Source organism: Hippocampus guttulatus, chromosome 6 (assembly GCF_054856545.1).
Source record: "Hippocampus guttulatus isolate MCC_2025c chromosome 6, RoL_Hgut_1.0, whole genome shotgun sequence".
Classification (NCBI taxonomy): Eukaryota; Metazoa; Chordata; class Actinopteri; order Syngnathiformes; family Syngnathidae; genus Hippocampus; species Hippocampus guttulatus.
The window spans coordinates 21,510,850-21,526,668 of NC_141266.1; the positions used below are offsets into that span (position 1 = coordinate 21,510,850).

General features: G+C 46.6%; 1 protein-coding gene across 6 annotated transcripts in view; it reads left to right on the plus strand.

Annotated features, from left to right (window-relative positions):
• The window catches only part of rprd2b (regulation of nuclear pre-mRNA domain containing 2b), an 18,563-nt gene continuing 2,744 nt past the window's right edge, over positions 1-15,819 (plus strand). Inside the window, exons 1-11 of one of the 6 annotated variants that reach the window (XM_086112998.1) lie at positions 1-205; positions 6,024-6,153; positions 6,256-6,443; positions 8,008-8,054; positions 8,147-8,273; positions 8,370-8,545; positions 9,217-9,496; positions 9,586-9,822; positions 10,848-11,015; positions 11,121-13,134; positions 15,514-15,808. In XM_086112998.1, the coding sequence (XP_085969124.1) occupies positions 10-205; positions 6,024-6,153; positions 6,256-6,443; positions 8,008-8,054; positions 8,147-8,273; positions 8,370-8,545; positions 9,217-9,496; positions 9,586-9,822; positions 10,848-11,015; positions 11,121-13,042 (3,471 nt within the window). In that variant the 5' untranslated portion in view covers positions 1-9 and the 3' untranslated portion in view covers positions 13,043-13,134; positions 15,514-15,808. Of the gene's footprint in view, positions 206-6,023; positions 6,154-6,255; positions 6,444-8,007; positions 8,055-8,146; positions 8,274-8,369; positions 8,546-9,216; positions 9,497-9,585; positions 9,823-10,847; positions 11,016-11,120; positions 13,212-15,513; positions 15,809-15,819 lie in introns of those variants that run through there. The other 5 variants (XM_086112996.1, XM_086112999.1, XM_086113000.1 and 2 more) reach the window with 5 other exon arrangements.

The following is a 15,819-nucleotide window of genomic DNA, read 5'->3' on the forward strand; positions in this document are numbered from 1 at the left end:
CCTGCAAAGATGGCCGCCGGTTCCGGAGCTGCGAGCGGCCACGGAGCCCGCAGCTCCAACGCCGCGTTCGAAGCCTCTCTAGATCGCCGCTTTCAAGGAATATCGAACACAATGGAGTCCATCCAGAGTATCTCCGGTTGGTGCATCGAGAACAAGAAGCAGAGCGGCCTCGTCGTGCGCTACTGGATGAAGTGGCTGAAGAAATGTGAGTAGCCTGAGCGGGCTCTAGCTTAAGCTAAAAGCTAAACTATGCTAAAGCTAATTCGAATACGTTTGTGTCCCGAGACGTCACAAATTGGCGCAGAAATTAATTCGTGTGGAACTCGAAAACCGCGTTGAATTCGCCCGGTGAAGATTGAATGGATTTCTCAATGTAAAAACATTAGCGCCGCTAATTATGATCAAGCCAAAGCTACAATCTGCTTCCAGTTGGCTGCAAGCTTGCTCACAAGGGGGCCTCCAGGTCCAAACGTTTGTTTCTTGTCATGGATTGGCCCCTGCTTCGCTCAACACTCCCCACCGCCGTTCGAGCGCCTGCTAGTTACGTCTTGAGTGACATTTAATGCAAGTCTTCTTCAGTGACGTTATTATGAGTGTTTGGTCTTCCATATTTGGATTGCCAGTCGTGAATGAAGCATGGGTTCTTTGTTGTTGCACCTGTTTATGTGTTCGTTTTCAACGATTGGGCTACATGTAATTTGTTGGACGAGATTAGGGATCTCCAATTAAATTTCGGAGGGGTTCGGTTGCAAGAGATTGATCAGAGCACAGTATTAGGTCTCCCAATGTTGCGGTTTTCGTAGCCAAAAGAAGTGGTCGGATGATTATATACAACGTGGATTCACATGCATCACTGAACGTGATGGGACCCAGTGTCCTAGCTGTTGAGCAACTGTAGTCTTGCACCGGCAAAGCTGAAGGAATACGATAACGTAAGGATAGTCATTTCTATATAAACGGTACATGACTTCTCTCGGAGCTTTGGTCAAGCCCCTGCAAGGAAAACAGCTCACTCAGCCGTTTATAAATAATGGTGAGCTTTGCCATCTCATCAAGGTTGTTAGAGGTGAGCAATGTCCAATTGAGCTCATGCAGCATCTCTTTGGCAGGCCTGAAATCTGGTTGTCGGTGGGGTTGAACAGATGAGCATGGTGGACAATCGACGAATTGCTTAAGAATCGCCACAGTTGTGTGGAATTGATTTGATCATGTCTTGAAGCAATGGAGGCAAAAGGATTCACAGCAGAAGCACGTTGGATTCAGTCTTGGCATAATGTTTCCTGAGTTTGGGCATGTGACCTTTGCAAGCTGAGCCCCGAGCAACTGTGATGTCATTTTCAGTGAGTGGCAAAATGGCCACCCCCCTCAGATGAATAAAAACGGCATTCTGATGTAAATTGGAATGCCGGGTTTCAACTTGTGGGGCCACATAGAACATATTGTTAATTTTTTTTTTCTGGAGTTGATTTCCCATTTAAGTACAAAAAAATGTATTTAAATAAAAATGAAAAGATGTCCCAGTTGGATATCCAAATACTAACTATTTGAGAGCTGTAGCTCAAGTATCAGAGGCAACTTCAGGGCCCGAGTGAGACAGGACTTTTGTCTGAAGTCTGAGAGTTTTATTTTTTTATTTTTTTTGGCTGGTTCACATTTTGTTACCTTCGGGCATGTTTGAGTTGTCTCTCTGTTTTGCAGGTGCTCAACTGTCAATGTGGTAATTCTGTGCTGTCAACATTTGAAGACTTCAAAGTTTTGTCTGTCATGTTCTGATCCTATGGTTTGCTTTTCTACACGTGCATGCTTGATGGAACGCACGAAGCACAGTGACCCGCACTTTGCACCGTCACGGCAGCAACGCTGAGCAGGATGCCAAGTTATATTATTGCAACTTTTGACATAATTGCCGCTGATCTGGTTGTCGCAGTTTGATTACTAAGGCCCTACTATTTATTTATTTTCAACAAAGGCAAATGCGGATCACCAATTAATCGTCCAATTAATTTGAATTCTTCCGGTCCCTCACCACTTACAAATATTAGGGATCTTCCGATCAGATTACTTCATCAGAGTTCGAGTTACCTGATTTTGACAATCTGCTGATGCCAAGTCCCGATCCAATGTATTAAGGGGGTGGGGGGTACATGTAAGTTGTCCTGAAGCTGTTTTTTTTTTTTTTTTTTTGAAATAAACGTAAACTATGCCAACATGGTGCCATTGATATGGCTAGTGGGGCAGTGGTTTTTAAACCAAGTAAAAACATTGAAATCCCTTTTTTGGGGTGCATCAAATTTCTCACTTGGCACACAAGTTGCTGTTGCACTCTCTCCGCTTTCCCCATTCAATTATTTCCATAGTGCATACATTATCAATGTTACTCGACGCTCGCAGAGTGCAAAAAGTTTTGAAACCGTGTCAATCGTTTGTGATTTGCGGATGCGGAGGCAGAACGCCCATCTACCTACGCAACAGATGTCCGCCTTCCGCCGTGGAGGGATCCAACTGTTTTTCTTCAGTTGACAGCAAAGTGTTGTGAACGTGGCCAATAAGGTACGCAGCATAAGGAGAAGCACAACATCGATTCATTCTCTCGTCCACGCCAAGACCGTTCGTATACCGAAAATAATACCAAAAAAAAAAAAAACCCCCAACATTTTTCTACAAAGAATGTCTGCGAAACTCAAATCCTTCAATCAACGGGCATTCGTAAGTTGAGTGTTCACGGTGTTGGTTTTTTTTCCCTATTTTATATATATATATATATATATATATATATATATACTGTATATATATATAGAACAGTGCGTAACCATATTTATAATTTCATATGCGTGAAATGGCAAAAGCTTTTGTCCAAAATATGGAGGAGCAAGCTTTTCGTACCCCGTCAGCTACATTCAAATGATGTATTACATCTCAAAATATTTGCCGTTCTTCTCATTCACATCCTCTCCTGACTGTTTTTTTTTTTTTTTTTTTGCGATGTTTTGATCCAAGCTGGGTTTGAACTCGCGGTCTTGAAAAGCAACTACGCTGTCTTCTGAGTGCCACTGGCTTTCAAACATGCCGCGGGTCACTCGGGGGGTCACTAAAGACGACGCTATGAGCGCGGCGGCCCCTGGTGGTCCGGTAGGGACTCGTAGAACTGAACTTTTCATTTATTGCCTCTGTCAGCTAAATTGCTCCTTGTGTGGCTTCTGTGCGGGGCTCTGGCGTGCAAACCATTTGACACTCATACCCACTCGTTGGACATGAAATGAGAAGTGATCGCCACGGAGGGGTCAGTCGCTTTTGTAAGTCCAGTCATCACGCGACACAGCTTTGGGACAGATACTTGTGATGTGTTGGAATTATTGGAAATCACGCCGTTGGAGCGTCTCCGGCTTCAACCTTCTCCATGGCATTCGGCGACAGCTTCTCGGCGGCGGACAAATGAATTGTCGAGTTGCATCTCGTATGAGGAAATGGAGTTTTGATTTTTGGTTACACGGCGACCGGGTGGTCTCGATAGAAGCGGTTGCTCCGGTTTGTCGCGTGATTGGACTTTTTTTTTTCTTCTTTTTTAATACTGCCGCAGCTTCCAAAAGATCTTGCGATTGTCAATTTCCGGGGGATTATTATTATTTTTTAAATACTGCCGCAGCTTCCAAAAGATCTTGCGATTGTCAATTTCCGGGGGATTATTATTATTTTTTAAATACTGCCGCAGCTTCCAAAAGATCTTGCGATTGTCAATTTCCAGGGGAATTAGAGCCCAATGGTCAGATTTTAGAGAAGACATTGACAGTCCTCTGCTTTGGCTGCTACTTGCTTCTGTGGTTGTTGTTGTCGTTTTGGTTGAATGTGCTTTCTGGCCATACAACAGGAATCTCATGCAAAGTGCCCCTCAGTGGCCAGGTTGGGGAAACGATTCAGGCGTATTTGCAGAATCGATATTGAATTGCACTGTATTGATGAATCGGCATTTCTACCCACCGAATGCTGAAGGATTATTTCCATTTGTAACATCATCATGATTTCATAAAATGTGTTTTTGTATGAGTTGCATATGCTGTGATTTGACTGGTCATGACTGTCATGGGGAGGGGGTGACCAAAAATGGCCGCTGGGGTTCTGAGAAGGCAACGTGAACGCTGCCGCGCTAGCATCTAGTGAGCTTTCCTTCTTACCAGACATTGAGATGAGTTGCGTGTTTTTTTTTTCCCCATCTCGCATGGTTAAAATGATGAAATGGTTAAATGTGTATTGTTGTTTGGGCTGCCATTGTATGTTGTTGCGCGCGTGTGACTATGAGAGTGTGTGAGCCACCACGACCGTCTCACGTGTAATTTTTCAGTTGACTCCCCTTGTACAGTCGTAATCATCCACTGTTGGCAGCGCCAGGCATGCCTCAACCCCCCCCCCCCCCCCCCCCCCAAACTGGTGGTTGCATTCTCTGGTCAAATAATTTGAAAATGGAAATTTATAACCAAAAAAAAGCATTTGCAAAGTTGTCCAGCGGTCACTCATTAAGGGGGTACGTTTGGCTGCATGCTTCATGAATTTAATATACGGGAGACAAATGGAAAAAAAAAATGTTGCTCAATGAGACGCCAGCGAGTTGTGCTTCTCCATTCGGGCGCTCATCCGTTCTTGAAATCGAAAGATGTTCTGTACGTCACAAACGGGGTACAGTCTTACTTTCCCGCACGTTGGCGTGTGTGATGTTCACGCGTTTATCGTACCACGTTTCATGAAACTCTGTGATGTGTAGGAAGTGGTAATGCTGATTTGTTTGCATTGTTGTTGTCATCTGACATATGTGCCTTACTGCTTCACGGTCTCGTGTGGGTTTGTTGACACCACACGTGACTGGCAGAAGGCTGTCACGATGAACGCTCGCCGAAGTATTGAGGACGTTTGTACCTGTAATCACCGTGGATAAACTGCTTTTTCTTCATCGACTGTGACCATCGTTCGCAGCCAAGATATGCATACGCTGTAATGACATGTTGTCGGGTGCGTTCAGGTTCTGCAAGTGGATACCAAACTTGTAGCCCTTTTAGCATTCATCGCTACCCAAGAAGTCGCTGTCGGTTTTAAAAAGGTTACTGAGTCAATCCCTTCCGAGAGAATTTGGGTCACACCAATCGCCGTGTCATTTTCATACCATTTCATGTGTAATTCTAGCCAAAAAGGTGCGCGTCGTCGTGGCCCACTTGTTTCAAGGCGCAACTAGTCAGCAATCTGATGAAAGATTAAGTGCTGAATGTTGAAATAAAAAAAGGTCTTAACCTTCAATAGAAATTCTATTGACCAATATTACATACTTTTTACGATTCATTTAATCATTACACAATCGCAGGCAACAATCTGCTCATAAAAACTAATGGGGTGCGGGGCAACACCATTTAACTCATTCAGTACCGGCCAATTCTAGACCAAGTTTGAAAAGACGTTTAAAAACGTCTTTGGGAGTGAATGAGTTAACAAGAAATGTTATCGCAGAATAAATTCTATCGTGTGATTCGATTGCTCGATTGTAAAAAATATCCGATAGTGACAGCCAAGAATGGTGGACAGAATAATTTGAGTACGATATTTTCTGCACTATGAGGCGCACCTAAAAGCATTCCATCTTCCCAAAAGCCCGACAATGCGCCTGATAATCCATTTGCACCTTCTGTATGGATTAATATTCCGCTTTCTTGGACGTAGTATTTGAATTGTTCTGTAAAGCGCTTTGTTACAGCTGCAGCCGTTGTGATAGCGCAATATAAATAAAGCTGTATTGTATTGTATTCCCTTCAGGGTCCTTCCATCTCGTGAATGCATAACACAACCGCAGCCACGATTGCGACCTACATATGAAAACGGTTTTAAAATAGGCCTTCATTAAAGGTGCACCTTATTCTCCAAAACGCCTTATGGTGCGGGGGAAAACAAAAACGGCATTTCTACCCGAAAGTCCTCTGTTTATTTGTGGGGACTCCTTTTTATATTTGTCACTATATTTGCCAGTCTGTTTGTGTTTCTTCTTTCAGCTGACAACAACCATCGGTTGAATCTCTTCTACCTTGCCAATGATGTCATTCAGAACTGCAAAAGAAAGAACGCGATTGTGTTCCGTTCCGCCTTTGCTGACGTTCTCCCCAACGCCGCCCTTCTCATCAAGTGAGCGACAATCTTCTCGTCCACGCGTTCCTCCGAATCTCGCTCTGATTGAACGACATTGAAACCGGCATGTATGCGCGTGTCTGCGTGTCATGTCGTCAGGGACGCAAAGGTGCGCAAGTCCGTGGAAAGGATCTTGTCAATTTGGGAGGAGCGCAGCGTGTACCCTGAGGAGCTCCTCACCCAATTGAAAGTCAACTTGAACAAGAAGGAAAAAGATCGAGAGAAGCAGAAGGAAAAAGAAAAGGTCAAGGAAAAGGAAAAAGGAAGAGAGACGCCACCCGTGACTGGTAAGCGTGTCGTACTTTTTTGGGGTCGGGGGGGCATTTGGTCGGGGCTGTCATGCAATTCCTAAAAGTGCAACATGGACCTTGGCCAGGCAACTGTGGCCTTATGTGACACAAAATCAACATGTTGGTGTTCTTGGCTCGGGTTTGTTGATGGCCTCTTTCGGGAATCACTGATATGAAACGGTTTTGCACTATTACTCCACATTGTTTTTATTCAAGTCTCCTAACTGGGTTGGTAGTGTTAAACATTAAGGCAGGGGTGTCAAACATTTTTGTGTCGCAGGCCACTTTGGAGTTATGTCGGTGAAACTGAATAAATGCTGAATCATCAAACCGTATAAATACATGTGTTACAACAAATTGATGGATTACTACTATTAAACTATTTGTTGTTTTGTCTAATTATTGTTGAGGTGAGTTGTAAACAGGGGAACACATTTCTTGCAAAATCTCAACGTGGTTGCACATGACACTTTGACATTTCGGTACAGATTTTAGCAAGGATCATTGAAGTTGGCACACATGATTTGCATTCGCGGGCCACATAAAATGACGTGGCGGGCCAGATCTGGCCCCCGGGCCTTGAGTTAGACACCTGTGCATTAAGGGATGTGCCGTTAGATACCTCTGTGCCGACATGTGCAATATTGGACTGCCGTTTTGTTTGTTGATGGAGCATTTTATTGTATGTTTTGGCTGTGTGTCATTTTATTAATCCCCCCCACTCCCAAGATTGTTTCTGGTTGAGATTTTCATTCATGTGCAGTTTTTGCTCACCCACAGTCTATTTTTCTTTCCTTTTTTTTAGGGAGGTCAGTATATAAATATTGACATTCATATTAGGTAGAAATATAAGAATCCATTGCATTTGAAAGGGTGTAATTGTATTATTAGATTATTACATTTGTGGTTAATTTAATTTTCAGCAATTTGTGGGACAGCAAATTAGCCATCAAAATGTATGGTCACAGGCATCTCTTCCGTTAAGTTTTTTTACAAAGTCTATAATACAAAGATGCAAACTATTGACAAGTTATAATATCAACAAAATTTGGCCCCAGTGAGTAAAGAAATCCATTTTGGAAGCAAAATTGCTTCGCTCCACTTTGTGTTGAAGTGCGATTTGTGAACATTTCACATGAGTGCTCTTCCAGGTTTTGAGAGTGAAAGCGGACTCCTCTTCGCTCCTGCTGTTGTTTTGGTTCTAAATGTGTGATACCGGACATTGGACCACCCCAAAATTCAGAAAAATTCTCAACTATTTAACAGAGAGCATTAATGTTGTAATTTTTGGGTTAAAAAAAATACAATAATGTACAATATCTGGACATTTTTTTAATTGCTTGATGGCGGATAAGCGGTTTAAAAAAATGGCTGGTTGGATGAATGGATTAGTTTTATTGTGTCCAGTATGTCACAGTTGAAGAATTTCCTTTTGATTTTTCTGTATGCGGACCTCGCGGGGGAAAAGTTTGGACACCTCTGCATTCGAGAGTCCACTGTAACATTTTAGCTTCAGCATAAGGCATATTTTTAATGTGTGTTTCTCAATGCTTTGCTCCAGCCAAGACCAAAGCTGCAATCAAGTCCAAGATCGTTGAAGAGTTTGCCGTAAGTCTCGCACAGACATTCATGCATTCGTTGCTCGTTGCCTGTGCTCAGTGGTAGCCAAATGTTGTGGTTCTCGGTCTCTTGTTTTTTAGCCCAGCTCGCTTATAGAGCAACTGTCAGGATACAAGCAGGCGGTTGCAGAAGAGGAATTTCGGGAGAAGCAGCTCACAGCTCTCAGGTTGGACATTTGCAGCACGGAAGCGCTCAAGAGGCTGAAAGGTTCGAATTGATCCGACCGCATTCGCTTGCGTCTACAATTTTGTCTCTGAATTGAGTGTGGCGCCGCTTTGTGTTGGAACCTGAAATGGTTTTCAGACAAGGCGGGAGGGAACAAGTTCGCCAAGGACTTTGAGGACGGCTGTCAGAAGCTGCAGGAGGTTGTTGGCTTCCTGGAGGAGGAGTTGAAGACGGGGCCCCCCCTGCTGGAGGCTTTGGAGAACGCAGATATCTTCTACGAGACGCAGTACAAGGAGGTCAAGATTGTGGCTAATGTGAGTGTTCATTCTCGTGGTGGTGTTGCGAGGGCCGCAACATGTGGCGCAAAGGTTCTCTTGAAATGATTTGTTTGTTTTTGTTATTCTTAGGCCAAATAAATCCGTCAAAATGTACTGCTGCTCCCATCAATAGCGCCCCTACGGAATTCCTTTGAGAATCCAATCCCTCAAAATCGTCCGGCAACATGAAGTCTGCCGATATGATTTGAAGCTGCCGTTTTGGGCTCGTTTTGGCAATCCTTCAAAACCAGACTGCTTTCAAATTTGTATCCGAGCAATAATATTGTCATATCTTGTGTTCACATTGTATGAAAGTTTTATTCATGATCACAACCACCTTTTAAATGATCAATTGATGGGTTTGTAAACAATGCTGAGTTCACATGGTGCTCAGTATAACATTCCAAGTCCCAAAGTAAGTGAAGGCACCATTGACGCAGTATTTTCGATATGCGTGCTTAAAACGCAACTTGAGTCCAATTGCGCGCAGCCAAAGTATCAGGTTAAGTGTGTTCATGCAGGTTATGTCAATAAATTCACCCCGCGTGACGTGTGGTAACAAGTTGTCTCCTTTGTCATATGTACAATAACAATGTTTCAATTTTTTGGGGGGGTTGGGGGGGACATGACATGACAACCACAGCATCCTCTTCTGTCCACATGCGCAGGCATACAGTGCTTTTGCAAACCGTGTGGCCAGTCTGAAGAGGAAACTGGACTCCCTCAAGTCGAATCTACCCGGGCCCGAAGACTCGCCCATCCCCTCCCCGTCCGAAGATGCTCCCTCCCCTACCGGCTCAGACTCCCCCCTCCTGGGTACGGGTGCCGCCAGAGCGCAGGTGGACCCGGAGCTGGACGGCAAGGCCATGGACGAAGGGGACCTGCCGAGCGACAGCAGGGAAGACATGGACGTGTCTGACGAAGAGGAGCGCTCTTCTCTAACACTTGGTTAGCCTGCGAGCTCCGCCCTCATCCTCTGACCTGACTGTACAGTAAACGCGTCCCTGAAAACGCATTTCTCCATTTCTGGGAATCAGCAGGTGGCAAGACGGGCGAGATCTCCTCTCCTGACGTCAAGTTAGATGCAGATTCCAAAACTCCGACCACAGCTACCAAAGCTTCAAAGGCGAACGGTGCTTCCACGGTAACCCCGGCCACACCCACTTCTGCCTCTCAAACGCCATCCACTCCTCTGGGAGTCAACATGGCCAAGGTGGACCTGGGAAAGATCAGCTCCATCCTCAGTTCACTCACGGCCGCCATGAAGAACACAGGTAGGTCTGTGTGTGTGTGTGTGTGTGTGTGTGTGTGTGTGTGTGTGTGTGTGTGTGTGTGTGTGTGTGTGTGTGTGTGTGTGTGTGTGTGTGTGTGTGTGTGTGTGTGTGTGTGTGTGTGTGTGTGTGTGTGTGTGTGTGTGTGTGTGTGTGTGTGTGTGTGTGTGTGTGTGTGTGTGTGTGTGTGTGTGTGTGTGTGTGGCGTGGGGTATGTATATAGTCTTAGTTTCTCATGAAACGGTAAATACAGTGCTGCTGTCACGCAGAATGATGTCTTTGCTTTGATATTCCACGCCACGGATCTCTGACTCCTTTCATTCGATCATGCGTTTTCCCTGAGAGGTGGACGTCCCGTTTCTCGCGTGGCCTTGTGGGGACATGGCCAACATTGACAGAACCGATGGTTGATTGGCAAATTTGTTTGACGTTGCAGAAGCTTCAATGCGTGAAATTGGTTTTGCCGCGAAAGTCCTCTGTTCCTCAACCGCCCACGTCAGGACTGAATCGGCTTTAAAAAAAATAAATCGGTTCAATACTTTTGTGCGCTCTCCCCAGAGTGCCACTGCCCGAGATAGAACTTCAGTTCACAACAATGAGAGTCGTAGGATTCGTTTGTTGACGCACGGGTATGAATGAATATCGTAAATTTACTTGTGTACAAATGGCATTGCGGTTGGCATGTCTACCTCAAAGTTTGGACATCCTTGTTTGAATCTCACTGCTGACTTTCTTGTTTGGACTTGGCGTGTTTGTTGGGTACTTAAGCTTCCGCCCACAAACTTGTCCATAGGTGTGATTGCGAGCATGAATGATTGCTTGCGTAATTGGCTGGCAGTGGGCAAGCGCCAACGCAACTGGATGCCTAAATGATCCTTTTGATGATTACTGAATGCATTTCCAGGACGATTGGTATTTAACTCATTCACTACCAGCCAATTCTGGACCAAGTCTGAAAAGACGTATAAAAACGTCTTTGGGAGGGAATGAGTTAATTGACTTTCTTTCATTCTCTTGTCTGCCCCAAGCAGGCAGCCCCTCAGCCCGGCCATCTCCAGGTACAGCCAGCACCCCTTCCACCCAGTCCGCGGCCTCCAAAGCCACTCCGACAAGCCCCGCTCTTGCCAATATTTTGTCACGTGTTGACATCACACCCGAAGGCATACTGAGCGCCCTGTCCAAAAAAAACCCACCAGGTATCCAAAAGTATTGGACCGTCTGTGAAAAGCAAGAAATTACCTTATTTTTTTATTTCTTCCCTTTTCAATTTTTTTTAAAAATCTATCCTCATCTTTTTATAGCATTGTCATCTCTCCTGCACACTGTGACCAACTCTGCTCAGCCCACTCGAGCTTCCCCAGAAATGGCAGCCGCGTCGTTGTCAGCGGCAGCGAAGCCTCTGAAACCGAAATCCACCATGGGAAACAGTCTTAAGCGAGACACGCCGAGCAGGAACAGAGTCTGGGAGAAGGACCGTCAGCTATCCCCGCCTCCCCCACCCCATCCTCCCCGCTTCGCCGCTGCAGTTGCTCCTCCCAGCCTCGAATCCAAAATCAACAGTTTCTTGCAGGACAATCCCGGTTTCACACTGGCTTTAGGTGACACCAGTCCCGATCGCGTGGACGGAACGCCGGTGCGTGACGAGGCTGCCGGTACCCCGACCCAAGACGAGATCATGGATGCGCCCGGGAGCCTGGCCGAGTCTTTAGGGTCTTCTGGCAGCAATAACCTTTCACCCACGGCGTATCGCAATGAACCCTGGGACGCTGTGATCACGCCGTCGGGAAGTAACAACGACGGCGACTTCGCCTCCCCGTGCTATGGAGGTGCGAAAAGGAGCGACGAAACTAAGAGGAAGCAGATGGCCTCCGCACCCAGTAAGGAGCTCACCAAGGCGAAGAAAGATGCGCAACACAGCCAGGCTGCGATGGCAGGAGGCAACGCCAGGGCGAAGGGAGATCGACGGCTCTCGGCCGGCTCTCGAAAAGCAAGCGCGGGCTCCGAAGAAGGAGGTGCGATTGGGAAAAGGGAGGACAAGCTCAAGGGTGGACAGTCGCCAGGTAGGGACGCCAAGGACGGCGGGGGCTACCATCGCATCGAGACCCTCGTTTCCCCCTGTACTGAGGGTGCGCCCATTGAGACGGTGGGCTATTCTAACCAGCCCACCGCAGGGGAGAGAATCAAGACGGTGGAGAGCATCCGCGTGATTGGACGAGACTCTCGGCGAGGGGGAGGGGCCGGCGCGCGCTCCGGCGGGTCAATGTGGTACGAAGAGGAAGAGTACATGGAAGCCCATTCTGCCTCGCCCCACGCCATCTCCCTCCCTCTTGGCGTCGGCCAGGGAGGAAGCGGCGACATGCCCTCCGCCATGCCACCCCCACCCCATCTCCTCACTCACCCCCCTCCGCCCCCTCCCATCCCTCACCCTCTCCCTCCTCCGCCTCCACCGCAAATCCCCTTCCAAATGCTTTACCATGGTGATAGTCTGCAGACTCCGCCCCCTTCCCACCTCCTACACCCGCCTCTTCCCTCACCCCATTTCTTTGGCACGCCCCCCACTATACCTCGACCTCCCCCGCCTCCCATGTCTCCTTCGGGGGTCATGGTCGGTGGAATTTGCATACCCGTCGACCGGATGCAAGCCGGTCCGCCCCCGGGCAGACATGACGGTGTGGAGCGAGGAGGCCTGAGGGGCAGCAGGTCCTCACCGCGTCCACTGCTGTCATTGTTGGGCGAGCCTCCCAAACTGCCTCGTCCCGGCACGGTCAAAGAGCCTTTTGCCGCCCACCATACACCCCCTATCCACCGCCCGGGCGCACCTGGTGCCCCTCCGCCTCTCCTCGGCCGGGTGAAGGAGGCCCCAAATCTGCAGCCTCCTCCGCCCACGTCTCCTTCGACACCAACGTCCCCCGCGGTCGAAGGCGCGCCCGCACGAGCTCTGGCTCAATCCGCCGCGCCTCCTGGGCAAAAACCCCCAGCGAGTCCAAGCGGGCAGCCCCGCAACCACCCTCCCAGTCCGGTGCCCCTCCTGGCGCTGCCTACTCAAAGGCCCCCCATGCTGTCCGTCCCCAACCCGCACAGACCTCCGCAGCGAGGCCAGCACGCGCGACACTTTAACGAGCCAGGCGGCGGGAGGTTCCGCGGCAGCAAGCGTCCTGGCCCTCCCTTCGCAGGCGGTCCCTTCCACGGCCAGAAGAGACCCTTCCAACCGCCGCGCTACTGAAGTGGTCCAGTTTTGTGACGTGCTGAGATGAGAGAGGGAGCGCAAGCCACAACGCTAGCCTAAACCCACCGCAGTGTGTGTTTGCCTTGCTGGTATGAGCCGAGGTTTATTTCCCTATTTTGAATCGTAACACTTGTGTGTAAATAGTCAATTAAATCTTCAAAGAATGGTTAGTGAACCGTGTTGTATAAGCTTATCTGCAGACTCACTTTGGCATCCTCAACGCACATGAGGAGCGTCGAGCTCAAACTAGCATAGATGCTACACATCCTTTTTAACTCCTTACATTTGTCATACATTTCATGAAAGGTCTCTCTTACTTCACAGGGGGGGTGTAATATTCCAAATCATAAAGCACGACTTGTTCCAAAGTTGCTTTTCCTCTCTGAACGCTTGAATGTGTGCACTGTCCTCCAACGGTGTTTTGAAGTGAATTCCTAGAATTTCCTGATGTGAATAACCCTTGTCTTCTCACGTTACAAATTTTCACTTCCAGACTGTCCCTCCCGACTTTGTAATTCTAAGCTTGTAAATATAAACGAGTGACTGACTGCTTTTTTTTCCCCGCTCCCACCCTCTTCCAACTCTTGTAAATGATGCTCACTGCTGCAGTTGGTCATTAGTGTGATCGAGGCCTTGGAAACGCTCATTTAGCTTCGAATGTCTGTTTTATTTGTTCATTTTTGTTTCTTTTTAATCCAGCACATGGAAACAGAGGAAATAATTCTGTATTTTAATTAGGGATGGGCATACTAGTCAACGAGTCATCTTTCTGCTTGAACACCGATGCGATGGGGAAATTGAGCTACATCGATGCAATCACCCAAAATAACTCCCCTTATAAGCTATCATATTTTTTAAACCCCCCCCCCCCCCCTCTCCCACACACACACAACTGAGTATCTGTACTCAAATGCTCATCCCTAATTATAATTTCAAACGTACTGTGGTGCCTTGAGATACGAGTGACCCGACTTGCAAGGTTTTCAAGAAACTGGTCGCCTTTCGGACAAATGGCTTTTTTCCAACGATTGAACAATTCATCAGAAATGAGGCTTCAAGATGCGTCGTGCCACTCCTAGTTGGATTTTACTGTCAAACTAGGCATAAAACAAAGACGATACATGTAGATAACTGCTTGATGTGTCTGCCTAGCTTTGCGCTCATGTGAAAAACACTATTTACTGTACATGGTTGCAATTTTAGGAACCACGAAGCAATGCGTATTCAACAAATGGTGGAGTAAGACATTGAGACGGATCGTGTCATGATAGGCAAAGGCACATGTTCGTTGAAAAATACCGATGACGGCATTTTGCTGTGTACCTCAAAGGTAGTACATTTTTCATATCTGTATTGTCCTGTAGTACCTCTGGTGGCCAAGGTGGGCACTGCAGACAGAGCAGCCAAATTGGATTGTTGAGTGCAAAATGATGCACAAACGGAATTCTTTCCTGTAGTTATTACTATTATGTGTTTTTACAAACCACAATATTAAAGTCTGCTATTTTTCCTTGCTAAAGACAAAAATGTGTTTGGGGGGGGGGGCTGGAACAGATGAATGGCATTTCCACTCATTTCAGTGGAGAAATGTGATTTTTAGACGCAAGTGTTTTGAGCATTGAGTGCTCACTGAACAAATTCAGATGGCGTCTCAAGGCACCACTGTACCTGTTTGCCAGAGCGAGCTTCAAGTTAGCATCGTGGCTGGAAAGCGGTTAATGGGGTGTCTGCCAGTATTTTGGGGAGCTCCTGCATGTCCTGACTTGAATAAAATCCAGACTTTCAATGAAAGAGGGGCGGGAAGGATTTGAGTCGCTCTTGAATAAATAGCGCTTTATAGTTAATGTTCGCTTCTTTTTCTTGTGTAGCTGCCATTTATGGCCTGTATACTGTAGCTATCGTGGACGAAATTCAGGCTGGCTGGAAACTGGTGTAAATATGGTGAAACACATTTGCACTGACATCTGACCTGCTGTTCATTTGAATACTTATTTCATCGTAATTATCGCCCTCGTCACGGTCTTAAATGTCTTCTGCTTCAGAAAGCTTGTGCACTTGCCAACTTGTTCAGCCAAAAAAAAAAAGGCAGCGGTCCTTTCTCCCTTTGCAGGATTCGAGGCTCCCTCGCACCTCCCTGTCGTCCACATCAAACATACTTAAACATTGGGCCAGGTGCGAAATACCTTCATCCAACTCGGTGTTCATACACACAATTTGTATAGGTGCGTTACTAGTCGATAGCTTTCTATGTTGAAAAATGCAGCGCAAACTGCTGATTATATTTCCTCAAGTAATGGTCGCCAGGCACGGTATCCACTTTGGATATATACTTGCATTCCTCAAATAGTGTGCCCATTTGAATGTTGTTGCTAACCAAAACAGCAGAACCATCATATGTAAACACCATAGGTCTTGAAAATTGAGTTACTTTTGTAAACAATTTGATGATAGATTTCCTCTTGTTCCAGGTAGATCGATCCACAATGATGTGCGTCAATTTTCAAGGAAGATACAGTCTGTGGGCTACAACTAGACTGCCTCAGTCACTGCACTTTCTCTACATTTCTCCAAAATTTCCCCCCTCCTTTTCTGACAATAATAATACATTGAGAAATGCTAAATATACATTTAAAGGCCTGCCTCCCGCCACCTTCAGTTGAACAAACGTCTCCAGCCAGTATCTGTGGGAAAGTGGTATAATGCCCTCAAGTTCACCTGCAAGCGAATGTCGTACACAATGTTAAAAATGTTTTCTTTCCTGTTCCTGCAATTAA